Here is a 12525-nt window from a genome sequence, read left to right as displayed (position 1 = left end):
GGTATGGACGCAGTTGTAACAACAGGTTCTAAGTTTCTTCCACAAACAAAATCATAGTTGAATAGAAAGTGAACATGATTCACCAATATTAAGCCAGTTTTAGGCCCCTTTCAGCAAGTTCACTACCACATCCAGCGCATCCTTCCCGCATCCGCTGTGATGTTGTTTAAGAAACACCCTACCCATGTATTGATGCTTAGTGAGCTCTGAAAGAAAGAACAATCAGTTTGGGCAATAAAAATGGCATACAAAAGACAGAAGCTGTGATTTATTTTGGGAGATGGAGTAGAGTGTCAAGCAACACTTTAAAGGTCACTTGTCTCAAATAAACCTTATCTCTCTCTCAAATTTCAAGAGAGATTGTGGTGTTTCCTTGCATCCAAGCTGCATTAAATGTCTTTTACAAGAATATATTGCAGACTCCAGCAGCAGTGTTTTACATGCCTATGTGCTGTATAGGTGAGAGAAATGAAGGGGAGTGTGGCAAGGAGAGTGAAGATCAATTGAAAGTGATTAATGAATTGATTAGAACATTTCTTTGGGAACAGAAGAATCTTTGAGCCAGAACAGGCTTTGGTAGTGCCAGTTTTTTGGTAGAGAGAGGCACCTGCCCTTGTTGTCCTGGGAAGTCCCATAGGATCAGTTCTGCTCTTGGTCCTACTTTGTTCTTGGAGCTGGAGGTTTGAGGATCTGGATAGGAGAGAGTCTAAATTTAATTTCCTTGTGTCTGTATTATCACAGCGTGGGACTGGCTGAGGGATGGGGGAGCCGGTTTTCGGGGTAGGGAGATGGTGAAGATGGGGACAGGCTGGGGAGATTGCAGCAAATCCGTGCTCTCATTAAGGCGGGGGTGATGGATCCACATGAGTTGATTTGTTCCATGATTTCCTAAAGCTCTGGGGTTTTTCAGCTGCAGTGACCTCCAGTGTGTCAGGGGCTGCCGGCAGCCCTGCCTAGCAACTTGCTAGCAGCTACTGTGCTGTGCTGGATGCCATCCTCCTGGCAAATGATGCACTGACCTTGCTCGTGCGTGCCTCTATCTTGCTGCATGGCTGATAGCCTTGCAGCGTGTTTGCAGAGCAGCTGGCTGACGTGGGGAGCAGAGGAGCAGTGTCACCCTGCAGCATGGGGCCACCAAGCACTGTGATGGGGACAAGCCAGAGGAACCACCTCCATCAGCACAGAGGTGTCACCAGCAAAAGGAAATCCAAATCTCTGCAGGCTTTAAGGGAGATAATATAACACTTGCTGCCCTGTGCCCATAGGTGTCCGTACTATTTCCATATGTGACACAAAGATGCGTGGACACATTCAGATGGATATATACGAAGCCAGCCTGTGCTCTGCAGCAGAATTAAATCTCAGCTTTCCTTCTTCCCTTTTACACATCTCATTGCTGTTGGAGAGGTCACCTCTCGGTTTACGTCACCTCTCGGTGTACGTCACCTCGTGCTTCGTGTGCTGACAGATAGTGAATGTATCTTTTGGCCACTGGATTGGATTTTGTCAGCTGAGTGTTTTGACCTTTCTGCTGTTCTCAAATCCTCAAAATAGATTTTTCAGCCTGTTTTTTGGGTAGCTAAACATAGGCTTCAAAGTGCTGCGTTTCCTTTGTGCTTGGATCAGTTCACTTTCTATACCTACTGCTTGGATGTATTATTTTTAATGGGACTTTAGCAATCTCTTGCTTTTCAGACTTTGTCTTTTCCCAATTTCATGTGAAATAGATAGTAATGTACAGGGTGGGTATCTTACACTTTTGTTTGTAAGTAAAATAGACACAAAGCTAGAATAAGGTAAACAGTAGGATAGTGAAGAAGTTCTGTAGTCTTTCATTTAGGACAAGAGGGAATGGCTTTAACCTGCCCGAGGGGAGACTGAGCTGAGCTCTTAGGCAGAAGCTCTTCCCTGTGAGGGTGCTGAGGCGCTGGCACAGGGTGCCCAGAGAAGCTGTGGCTGCCCCATCCCTGGCAGTGCTCAAGGCCAGGTTGGACACAGGGGCTTGGAGCAAGCTGCTCCAGTGGAAGGGGTCCCTGCCTGTGGCAGGGGTTGGAGCTGGAGGAGCTTTAAGGTCTCTTCCAACTCAAACCACTCTATGATTAGTCAAGCTTAGTCTAACTTGTCATAGCTTTTGAGAGAAAGCTAAGTTACAGATAGATAATCAATTCTGTACAAAAAGTTTTACAAATAACTTTGTTTTCAGATCAAACTTACATTTCTTATTTCCCTTTCTTTCCCCAAATCTGTGTTACTTACAGCTTCCAGCCGATCTTACCAAGATGCATCTTACCGACAATCCTCATCCTCAGGTGACGCATGTCCCTTCAAGCCAGTCGGGATGTAGCATTGCCAGTGATTCTGGGAGCAGCAGCCTGTCTGATATTTATCAGGTAAAACGGCATTTGTGTTGTATTTTTCCTCCCTTGATGTTAAACATTCCAAAACCAAAACCAATGGCCTTTTATCCAAGGCTTGACCTCTTGATGCTTCTGCACATCCCTGTGTTGCTTGTGTGACTTACAACCTCCACAGCCACACAGAAGTGAACTAAACTCCTTGTAAAGCTATCGTTACTGCTTTTCACATCTTTATAAGCCCCAAGTGTGCTGTGGCTTTTAAAAGTCCCATTTCATGTTCAACAGATCATCTTCCTTCTTTCTGAAGTGGAACAGATTTCATTAAATCATTCTTGTGTTTCAGATACCTTCCTTGATGATTTGTATTACTGTTAATAACAGATGTTCTGTTCTGCAAGCCAAAGTGTGGTAATAAACACACTCTCTGCCCTGACTGACTGTGGAAATTCTAGTGTTGCAACTCTTGCAGGAGGGTACTCCACATGATGCTCAAGCAGCCGCTGAGCATGATGCGGATGTAACTTGACTTGAGACGCCCTTTGCCTTTCCTTGGTGCTACCCGAGTACTATTGCTGTACATGGTGAAATAGTTTAGTGTTACATCTATCTACAGCAAAGTATTGCTAGGTAACTTTAAAACCAAGGCATTAAAAGCCAAAATCCCTTTAGAATACGAAGTGTCTCTAAGCATTTTTGTCCTATTTAATCTATTACTGTACAACTTCTTTAGATTTCCTTGCTGCCAGCTAGGTCAGGAGTAGCTGGAATCCCTGAGGGAGTCTTCATGGTGCTCTGTGCTTTCTCTGATGGTGCTGGAAGATGTTGCTCTGTCTCTTGATTTATTTATTTATTAATTTTCTGAGTCAACGGAATTGATTTAATTAGCTGGAATCACCAGAACTAGTCTGTGTATTGTACCTTAACATCTCATATATCAGGATACTGATGGATGGGTCTTCCTGACCATTGTCTGCCTCCCTGTCTACCTGATGAGTTTGGAGAGGTTGCTCTAAGTGAAAAGCACTTAAAGTATATTATTGATGGGAAAACTATCATTCTAGGAATGAGTGACTCCTCTGTCATGTCTCGTTCCTTGCATTTGAAATGCTTTACGGCTGCTCTTCAGAAAATGCCAGAAGAACACAACTGCTAAACAAATGAGTTTTATATAAAGAAATAATGGAGTAGCATATTTATATGCACTGTTACAAATGAACGGTGGTGAAATGTATTTTTGTACCCTAAGGAATGATTAATAATATGAAAATGACTCCAGATTGTTAATAAACCAACCCTCAGTTGGTTTTTTAATCCCTTTTTTAGTGAATTTTTCCTGTCTGGTTCCTGCATGCAGAATGTGCAAATTGTAACCTCTTAAAAGGTATTTTATGGACTTTACTGCAGTAGCTATAACAGTTTTGGAGAGGTCTCTTTGTGTTTGTCGCACAGTTAGAAGTGCATGGGTAGATACTGTGCAATAAAGTCATGGTAGAGTATTCAACACAGCATTATATTGTGGTGACACATCAATATAGACGGATTCTGAAATCAGAAAGAGAAGTGTTTTCCCCAATATTCATCATGGTATTATGAAAGCCGAGAGTCTCTTTGATACGCAATAAACCTACATTTTGATTAAATGTATTGGCTCAGTAGCTGAAAGCATTTTTGGTGCATTAAAATAGAGCTTTTCATAGAAGCATTTGGAAAATGATGGTTTGCTTTTGCTTTTACAGTCAGCTTCATATCTGTAACATGCCAAACTCTCCAGGAGTATCATTAATGTCAGCAGAGAGAAAAGCATTTTTGAGTAATTGTGATTAATGTAGCCTTGAAATGACCTTTTGAATTAATGGTATCTTTAACATTAATTTTTACAGTAAGTAGTGCAAACGTAATTCCAGAATAGGAAAACACAATTAGAGTGGTAGAAGCAAAGAGCAAAGCAATTTTTTATGAATACTGGAAGGCGTTTCCGTTCCTCTGTGTACACTGGACCCATTGACAGTGTTGAAATGAGGTTTCGCTTGTTCCAGCTGCCTCTCAGTCCAGGATGTTAAACAGGAAGCGATGAACATAAAGCTTGAGGTGAGATCAGCAGAGAAGGAGTCCTGCCTGCGAGCACATTGTACGAGACACCAGTTGGCTGCAGAAACACAGGAACATACATGTATAAAGACATTTTTCTCCCTTCTCCTGTGCTGTTACTGCTCCCTGTTGAAGCTTTCAGTGTGTTTGTGGTAAAATGCCCAACTATATCTATTGCAAAGTCCAACTTCCCTGGGATACTGCAGAGCAGTTGTTTCTCTCTTGGACTGTAGGCTTTTATTTTAACAGAGAGAATAAAGTAAGTTCTCCCTTACAGGTTTTAAAACAACTTGAATTTACTCAAAGTGGGGTTTTATTGCTATTAGTTTTTCATTCAACCCATTTCTGACACTCTGCTTAGCTTCAGAACCACAGAAGTAGGGGAAGCTCTATGGTTATGCTTACAGAAGTTGAAATGAGGGATTTTACCCCTCAGCTGCTTTGACCTGTATTAAGTATCTTCATATAATAATGCAGCAGGTATTGCAGGGTAAAAGCATCTTTCTTTGCTGTTTCCTGGGACAGGCCAGAGCAGCAGGTAATCCACATCGTCCCTCCAGATGTAGGTGGGTAGGGTCTCACTCTACTAGAATGAATTAGTTCCCTGTATCGACAGCTTGCAATGCTGTTCTCTTAATGAGCAGCCAATTGTTTCTTATCTGCTTAGTTCTGTCAGTGATGTACTTAAAGCTTCTCTCTTTCTCTTCTTTTTCGATCTCTCATTTATCACTTTGGCAGGGTATGCTATTTGTGGGCAGCAACATTATTGCCCAGCACTAATTCCAGTTGTGGTTAAGGCTTGGATATTAAAATGGATTATCTATAAAATACGCATATGGGAGTGGGCCTTACTTGAGGGTTTTTCTGTCAATTCTGAAAAAAGGCTTGGACTTTTTTCTCCTGACAGAATTGACATGAGGGAAGGGGAAAAAAATCCCTTGTTCTTAATAGGTTGCATCAGGAGTCACAAGCATTAAATATGTTATCATATGGAGTTATTACAGGAAATCTTTCAAGTGGTGTCAGGGTATATTTCTGACCCACATGATAGTGGAATACGTATCACTGTCACTACAACACTGCAAGGGCTGATTCTTAACGTCTTTAGCTTTAAAGCATAGGCCAGTGGCTGGGACATTGCCACAATGGGACAGTGGGCAAACAGAGCTGATTCATGTTAACTGGCAAAATCTGCAGTATTACATAGGGTACTAATGTATTTTAAGATAGCAAATAAGTGTTTTGACCATGATCTGGTGCTAACTTCCCAGGTGATCCCCTTGACACACACCGTTTGAGGCTGTGCCAACACTCTTCTCGGTAGATAATCTTGCCATATATTCCTGATCCTGAAAATCCATGTTTGTGTAAGATTTGGGGATTGCAGCTTCTGCTTTCAGTCTGTACATTAGTGACTCATAAATGTTTCTATTAAGGCTGTTTTTGATATTTGATAGTGGAAACAGCTGGGGCATGGTGCTTGGGAAGAGCAGCCACTTCTGCAGATGGCTTTAGGAATGAAATCCTTCCTGTCCCTTCCAGCACCGCCTGACCTGCCAACGTTTTGTCAACCATCTGCATGTAATCTTTGAAACACGGTTTGAGGATCATCTCTTATTTCATAGCTTGATCAAATGATCACATTTATCAAGAAAAGAGAAGATTGGCTTCTTTTCCTATATATAATATACAATGGAAATAGAATCACTTTTCAGTAGACCCTGTTGCTTGTTTTGTTAGCTTAGCTTGAGTTTATCAAAGTGGGAGTTAGTTCTGTAGCCTGTCTTGCTCTGCCTGGAGAAGTTGATGTAAATTGTGGCTATTTAGCTGAAGAAATGCTAGAAAAGTCCTTGCATAAAATGCTGTGTGGATCATGTGCTGCTGAGACTCTCCAAGCACAATTTGCACTTGGGCTTAATTCCAGAACTGTTAATGTGAGCTACATAAGCCAGTAAAGTGATGTAATGTAAAACAGATTTAACCCTATATATGCCATTACCCTCCTCTGAAAGAAATACTGATGTTAAATCATTTAAGCCTTATTTCTTAGGTTTGCTGGCTAACCATTAAAAAGAGGGCAAGCTCAAAAGGCCCAAGGTGATACCTAAATCCCGGTATTTTTCTGTCTAGTCAGAGAAGGAAATGCTGCTCATCTGTCAAAGTGCTGGGGCTGGCATTAGCTGATCAACATGGAGCGTGTGGGAAGATGGAGGCAGCACAGTCTGCTGTGATTGAATCACTTATAACGAGTGTTATTTTGTATGAGGAAAGGAAGGCAGGAGACCAGTGTGGCTGGAGGAAGACCCGCAGGTCAAACTGAAGCACAAGGAGGAAATGCACACAGTGTGGGACCAGGGACATTATCCTGGGAGGAAGACAGGGACACTGCCCGCAGGTGTGGGGTTTGGATCAGGGAAGGCAAGGCATGGTTGGAGCTGGATTTGGCAAGGGATGGGAAGGATAAGAAGGGTATATTAGTCAGAAAAAGATTAGAGAAAATGCACTCCCTTCCCTCCATAAACGGAGGTGAATGCACCCCCTCCTGCCTCCGTAAAGGCAGGAGAACCAGTGATGTGGAGGAGGCTGAGGCACTCAGCAGTGAATTTTTTGCCTCTGTAGTCATTCTTCCCACATCTCTCAAGTCCCTGAACCTCAGTGTGGGGACGGGAAATCAAGTCCTTCCCATGATAACAAAACATCAGGTTTGAGACCACCTGAGGAACCTGAACATACACAAGTCCATGGAACTCAACAAGATGCATCCCAGGTCCAGAGCTGGATGCTGTAGCTGCTGTAGGCACTCTCCATCTTACTTGCAACGTCGTGGCAGTAAGAGGAAGTCCACAGTGCCTGGAGAAGAAGGAACAAGGCTCCAAGGAGACCTTATTGCAGCCTGTCAGTACTTAAAGGGGCTTATAAGAAAAACTTTTTACCAGGACCTGCTGTGGCACAAGGGGCAACAGTTTTAAACTGCAGAAGAGGAGATGCTGAGCCACTGGAACAGGTAGCACAGAGAAGCTGCGGCTTTCCCATCACTGAAGTGTTCAGTGTCAGGGTGGATGGGATCCCATCCTTTGGTTTGGAGGTTTTGTGAACATGCAGAGCATTTGCTGTGTTGGTTTGTTCCGTGTTTTTGTATAATCTCCAGGATTCCTCTTAAAGAGAAAGGGAATATTGTCAACGTGTTCATTTAAAAAGCTAAACTCTCTTTTCTGCCAGTCTCAATGTAATTGCTTTATACTTCTCAGTGGCACATCTTGTTGTTCAACTCTTTGAATTTAAACAGAAAAGTGATTTGCATGCTGGCTTCAACTAAAAAAAAAGTGATGGAGAAACTCCTCGGTGGAGATCGCAAATTCAAAACTGCTGCTTTTTTTTTTTCTTTGCCTCCCATCTGTTTGCAAAGTTATTTTCATGCAATTACATCATTTAAACTTTACATAAGGAATTACAGCGAGTCTTGTGCCATTCTGCTTTTTGTTACCAGTATTGCATTCTCTTCCACCAGCGCGTTGCATGTCTGCTCAGTGTGATGCCTCTGTTGCCATCTATTGATGGCAGTAGAGATGTATTTACACCACTGGGTAACCAGTGGTAGTACTGAATCATTGCATTATTTCATTAGTAATACAGGGTCTCACAGTGTGAAAAAACGTCTTATTTATGTGAATTTGCAAACCAGAGTAAATGCTATCAAATGAGAATCAGCCAACAGAGGAAAGAAAAGTCATCCTTATCTCTCTCCTCCCTTCCTTTTTATGCTCCTCCTGCCATACATGCTCCATGCTAGGATTAAAATCCATGCTATTATACCAAAATGAGATCAAATCCCTTTCATTTCAGCCGCTCAATCTGCTTTGCTTTTTGCAGTGTCACAGTTAATACTGTTGGGTTTATATTGCCTGTAGTTCATTGGAGTTGGGGAGGGTTATAAGTAAAGGCAGAGAACAAATGTCCCAGTACATTAGTTTTGTTTCAGAACTTGTGACTGTAATGCCTGCAGCATGGTGTTGCTTTATGCCAATGGTGTTTGTACCAACCAGTGACTGTAGATTTCGGTGTAATGTGTTTTTCTCGCTGTTCACAAAGGGAACTGTTACAATTTCTACTTCAGATCTTTGGTCACAGAATTTCTTTTGCTGTATTAGCTACCTAAGATCATAAATCATTAAAGTGCAGACACTGAAGTCTTTGTCTGATGGATGTTTGCTTTGTAGGCTACAGAGAGTGAGATGGGAGACGTTGATTTAACAGGTCTTCCAGAAGCACCTGTAGACTCTGAAGATGAAGAAGAAGAGGAGGACGAAGACATTGACAGGACTTCTGATCCACTTCTAGGGCGAGATGTTGTACGAGAGTGCCTTGAGAAAGAGCCTGCAGATAAAACTGATGATGATATTGGTGAGGAGAAAAAAGATCTCTGTGTAAAACTGCATCATATGACATCTGTAAGAGCATATCTGAAAACTGTCGAGGGAGTTAACATTAAATGTATGTCCTCAAAATAGTGATGCCTTCCAGAAATCACTTTGCTCGAGAGATACAGTTAATTGAATGATTTCCTCTCTTCCTATCTGAAAGAGTATTTGTTCTGAGAAACTTAAGTATTTTAAAGAACAGTCTTTGAGGTGCTTGAAGTGTGAAGTATTACAGTCATTGTAGGGGTTGATACAAGAGAGGAATAGGTAGCAAGATAGTTTTAACTGCCTGAAATGGTTGAATTAGTTATTAAATGGCAGAGAGAACATACTAGTACTGCAGCACAGATACACTTAATTATAAAGGGCAAAATGTTTGAGATTAAAATGATTTACTGCAGTGTTTGACTAGAAATTGGCATTAGTTTTAATAGTAAAATTTGTATTAAGCTATACTTGAGATTACTTCTCTAAACACTGGAAAATCATTTCAAGCTCCTATCAAGCTTGTAATTACTGTACCATAAGGGTGTTTTCAATTTTTCTTAATGTTTGAAGCTGAAGTACTTTTTACACTCCAGCTAGATTGCTGCCATGAAAGTCAATCAGGGGACTGTGGAGTCAAGTTCTGGTCTTTGATGACAAAATGCATACTGGGCTCATTTAGCCAGTGGCACTAATGGGAGCTGTGACACCACTGAGCAATTTTAACATGCGTCTAACAGGGGTTTAATCCACCTGTGCAGGGTAGGGTGTCTAAGGAACCCCTGTGCCATGCAGTCTTCCTACCCATGTCTCCTTTTTCTAACAGAGCAATTACTGGAATTTATGCATCAGCTCCCTGCCTTTGCAAACATGACCATGTCTGTGAGGAGAGAACTTTGCTCAGTGATGATATTCGAAGTAGTAGAGCAAGCAGGAGCCATCATACTTGAAGACGGCCAAGAAGTAAGTTGCTGCTTCCTACGCAGGCAGTGGGTTAGCAAGGGCATGTGGGGTGAAGGGCTTGGGAAATCTGTTGCACCTCTTCCACACTTAGAAGTTAGAGAATTCTTCTCTCACCATATTCAAAATACCTAAACCTTAGCCCATCCCTTTGGGAGATTCTGCCTGTGTATTACTGTGTTACTGCCTGTGTATTAGGAGCAGTTTCCGTACATACTCAGTAGGAGGATGTCCAAATTAGTCAGTGGTCAGGCTCCTAGCATAGATGCTCTGAATCACTGTCTTGAAATCTCTGTCTGTCTTTGGATCAGGATGTCTGGAATGGCCATAGCAGGTTGCCCCCCCAAGAGGAGTAGGTAGGCTCTCATCTCTCGTAGTGACCAAATGGGTACCCAGGGGAAGAGTGTTCATTCTCACTAAATGGTATAAATGTATTGTAGCAATTAGCCCACTGATTAAAAAAGCAATCTATTCATCAGCATTCCTCCCTGCTGAATTAGTTGTGAAATGAATGAAGAACGCTGAAAAGCGTTCTTGTTTCAGTCAGCTTCATTGCTTGCCGTACAGTGCACCCTCTTAGTGAATGACATGTTGCAAAACTCAGCTGACAACAAGAATAAGCCTTTCTGAGATAAGAGCACTGGAACAGCTTCTAAAAGTTGTTGAATTAGCTTCACTTTTGAAATCTTTCTTTTTACTTCCTCCAGCTCGATTCTTGGTATGTTATTTTAAATGGCACAGTGGAAATCAGCTATCCTGATGGGAAGAGTGAGAGTCTCTGTATGGGAAATAGTTTTGGGATTACTCCCTCTCTGGACAAACAGTACATGAATGGAGTGGTCAGAACCAAAGTAGATGATTGTCAGGTAAGATTGCAGTTCTATACAACTATCTCCTGTTCTTAAGCATTTAATAAAAGGAAACAGACTACTTGGATCTTGATGCATGATCTTCATTCCAGGAGCATTAAAAAGTAGGTTGGTATGTTATGGGTCAGGGGCTCTGCTGATGTTGAGTTAGTTGTACGCTCTGTAGTGCCTGAGATTTATTTCATGCTGCTGTTATGTGAGAAACAGGAATTTGAAATATAAGCTGAGTCCACCCCAGGCATGCTGTGCATGGGATTGACATGCAGTAAGAGCAGAGAAATTGAAAATACCCATTTCCACTTCTTAGAGGCTTTCTCCTTTATATGTGTAGCCCACTTGAACCACCTTTTGGAGTTGTAAGAAGGTGACCAGTTCTATTTGTCTCCTATTCGAACTTTCTGATGTAGTTGGGCAAAACAGGCCAGATTTGGTATTAAATGCCTTTGTGACTGTGTTGAAGCAGCCCAGAGATGGGGATACATTCATGGTTTGGGTAGTAACTAACAACCCCCTGTTGTCTGGGGGCAGTTTGTGTGTATAGCCCAGCAAGACTACTGGAGGATTCTGAACCACGTGGAAAAAAACACTCACAAAGTGGAGGAAGAAGGAGAAATTGTGATGGTAAAGGAGCACAGGGAGCTGGATCGCAGTGGAACCAGAAAAGGACACATAGTTATCAAGGTGAATTTCTTTCTTTGCTTTCCATCTATCTATTTATCCCTTATTTGTTAGTAAATAAATACAATTTTGGTTTGAATCTAGAACACACACTCAGTTTTGTTCATCTCAGGTAAAACATTTGGGCTGAGAGCAGCACAAAGACTTGATTTAAACACGTTAGTATGTTTTCTCTTGACTTTGCCATAACTGAAACGTCAAAAGGGAGTGTAATGTTCATATGGTTTTACATTCAGATACTCTCTAGGGAGAGGTAGTGATGAGAGATACCAGTGATGTTTTACATTTAATTCCTTAAGGCAACACCTGAGCGACTCATCATGCACTTAATAGAAGAACATTCGATTGTGGATCCAACCTACATCGAAGACTTCCTTCTAACGTACAGAACATTCCTAACAAGCCCCCTGGAAGTTGGGAATAAACTCCTGGAATGGTTCACAGTGGACAGCCTCAGGGATAAGGTCAGTCTGAGTCTGAGAGTTGAGTATTTCAGGTGAAAATGTCTCCAAAGAGATTCCCTTTTGTAATGATGATAAACTAGGATTATGCTCCAGCTCTTTTATATGAACTGTTTTAAAGCAAAGTATTTTCACTGGTATCAAGACAGGATTCTCCAGTGTGTTGTATGTGTATAATGTAGTATCCTAAATTAGGTTTGACTACGTCTCTTCTGCAGAATGATAAATACTGTTTCTGTTTAAGTTAAAGATGTAAATGCCAGTCTCTGAAATCCCTTTTCACCAGATATTCAGGGAACTCTTGGACATACCCTTTTCCTTTTCACAGCAGCGTTATGCTTGTCTTCCATGATGTTCTACTGCAGAGCTTTTCAGTGTATTGAGCACATTTTATTTGAGCAGCTTATTGCAAACTCTACTTAAAATAAACTCTGCTCAAGACAGGTGCAGTTGATAAAAACTGGTTCTGTAAATAGAACCAGGTTCTACTGCTATATATCCATGCACATACACATGAAAACTGTTCACGGTTTGGAACTTGTATCCCTGTCCAATTTGTTGAATGTGATGGCAGTAAAGTTCCTCACCAGCGGTTTTTTGTGTTCTAGCTTTCAGCTGAAGGAAACCCAGCAGACTATCAAAATGCTGTCTTTCTTTGAGTAGGAAATTGTCAGGGGTCTTTTGCTGTGGTTACTGCTTCTCTTCTTAC

The 12525-nt window shown here is 41.7% G+C and overlaps 1 protein-coding gene across 7 annotated transcripts in view; it reads left to right on the top strand.

Moving 5' to 3' along the window:
• RAPGEF6 (Rap guanine nucleotide exchange factor 6) overlaps positions 1 to 12525 on the top strand; it is a 113527-nt gene that overhangs the window by 66267 nt on the left and 34735 nt on the right. For all 7 annotated transcript variants that reach the window (XM_061347808.1, XM_061347828.1, XM_061347791.1 and 4 more), the window contains 6 exons: positions 2259 to 2390; positions 8663 to 8846; positions 9675 to 9811; positions 10516 to 10674; positions 11206 to 11358; positions 11655 to 11819. In XM_061347808.1, coding sequence (XP_061203792.1) covers positions 2259 to 2390; positions 8663 to 8846; positions 9675 to 9811; positions 10516 to 10674; positions 11206 to 11358; positions 11655 to 11819 — 930 coding nt within the window. The remainder of the gene's footprint in view (positions 1 to 2258; positions 2391 to 8662; positions 8847 to 9674; positions 9812 to 10515; positions 10675 to 11205; positions 11359 to 11654; positions 11820 to 12525) is intronic.

The sequence above is a fragment of the Neopsephotus bourkii genome, unplaced genomic scaffold (genome assembly GCF_033783945.1).
Source record: "Neopsephotus bourkii isolate Nb327-2 ecotype Australia unplaced genomic scaffold, CSIRO-AGI_Nbou_v1 NB_52, whole genome shotgun sequence".
NCBI lineage: Eukaryota > Metazoa > Chordata > Aves > Psittaciformes > Psittacidae > Neopsephotus > Neopsephotus bourkii.
This window is presented reverse-complemented; position numbering and strand designations above follow the sequence as displayed.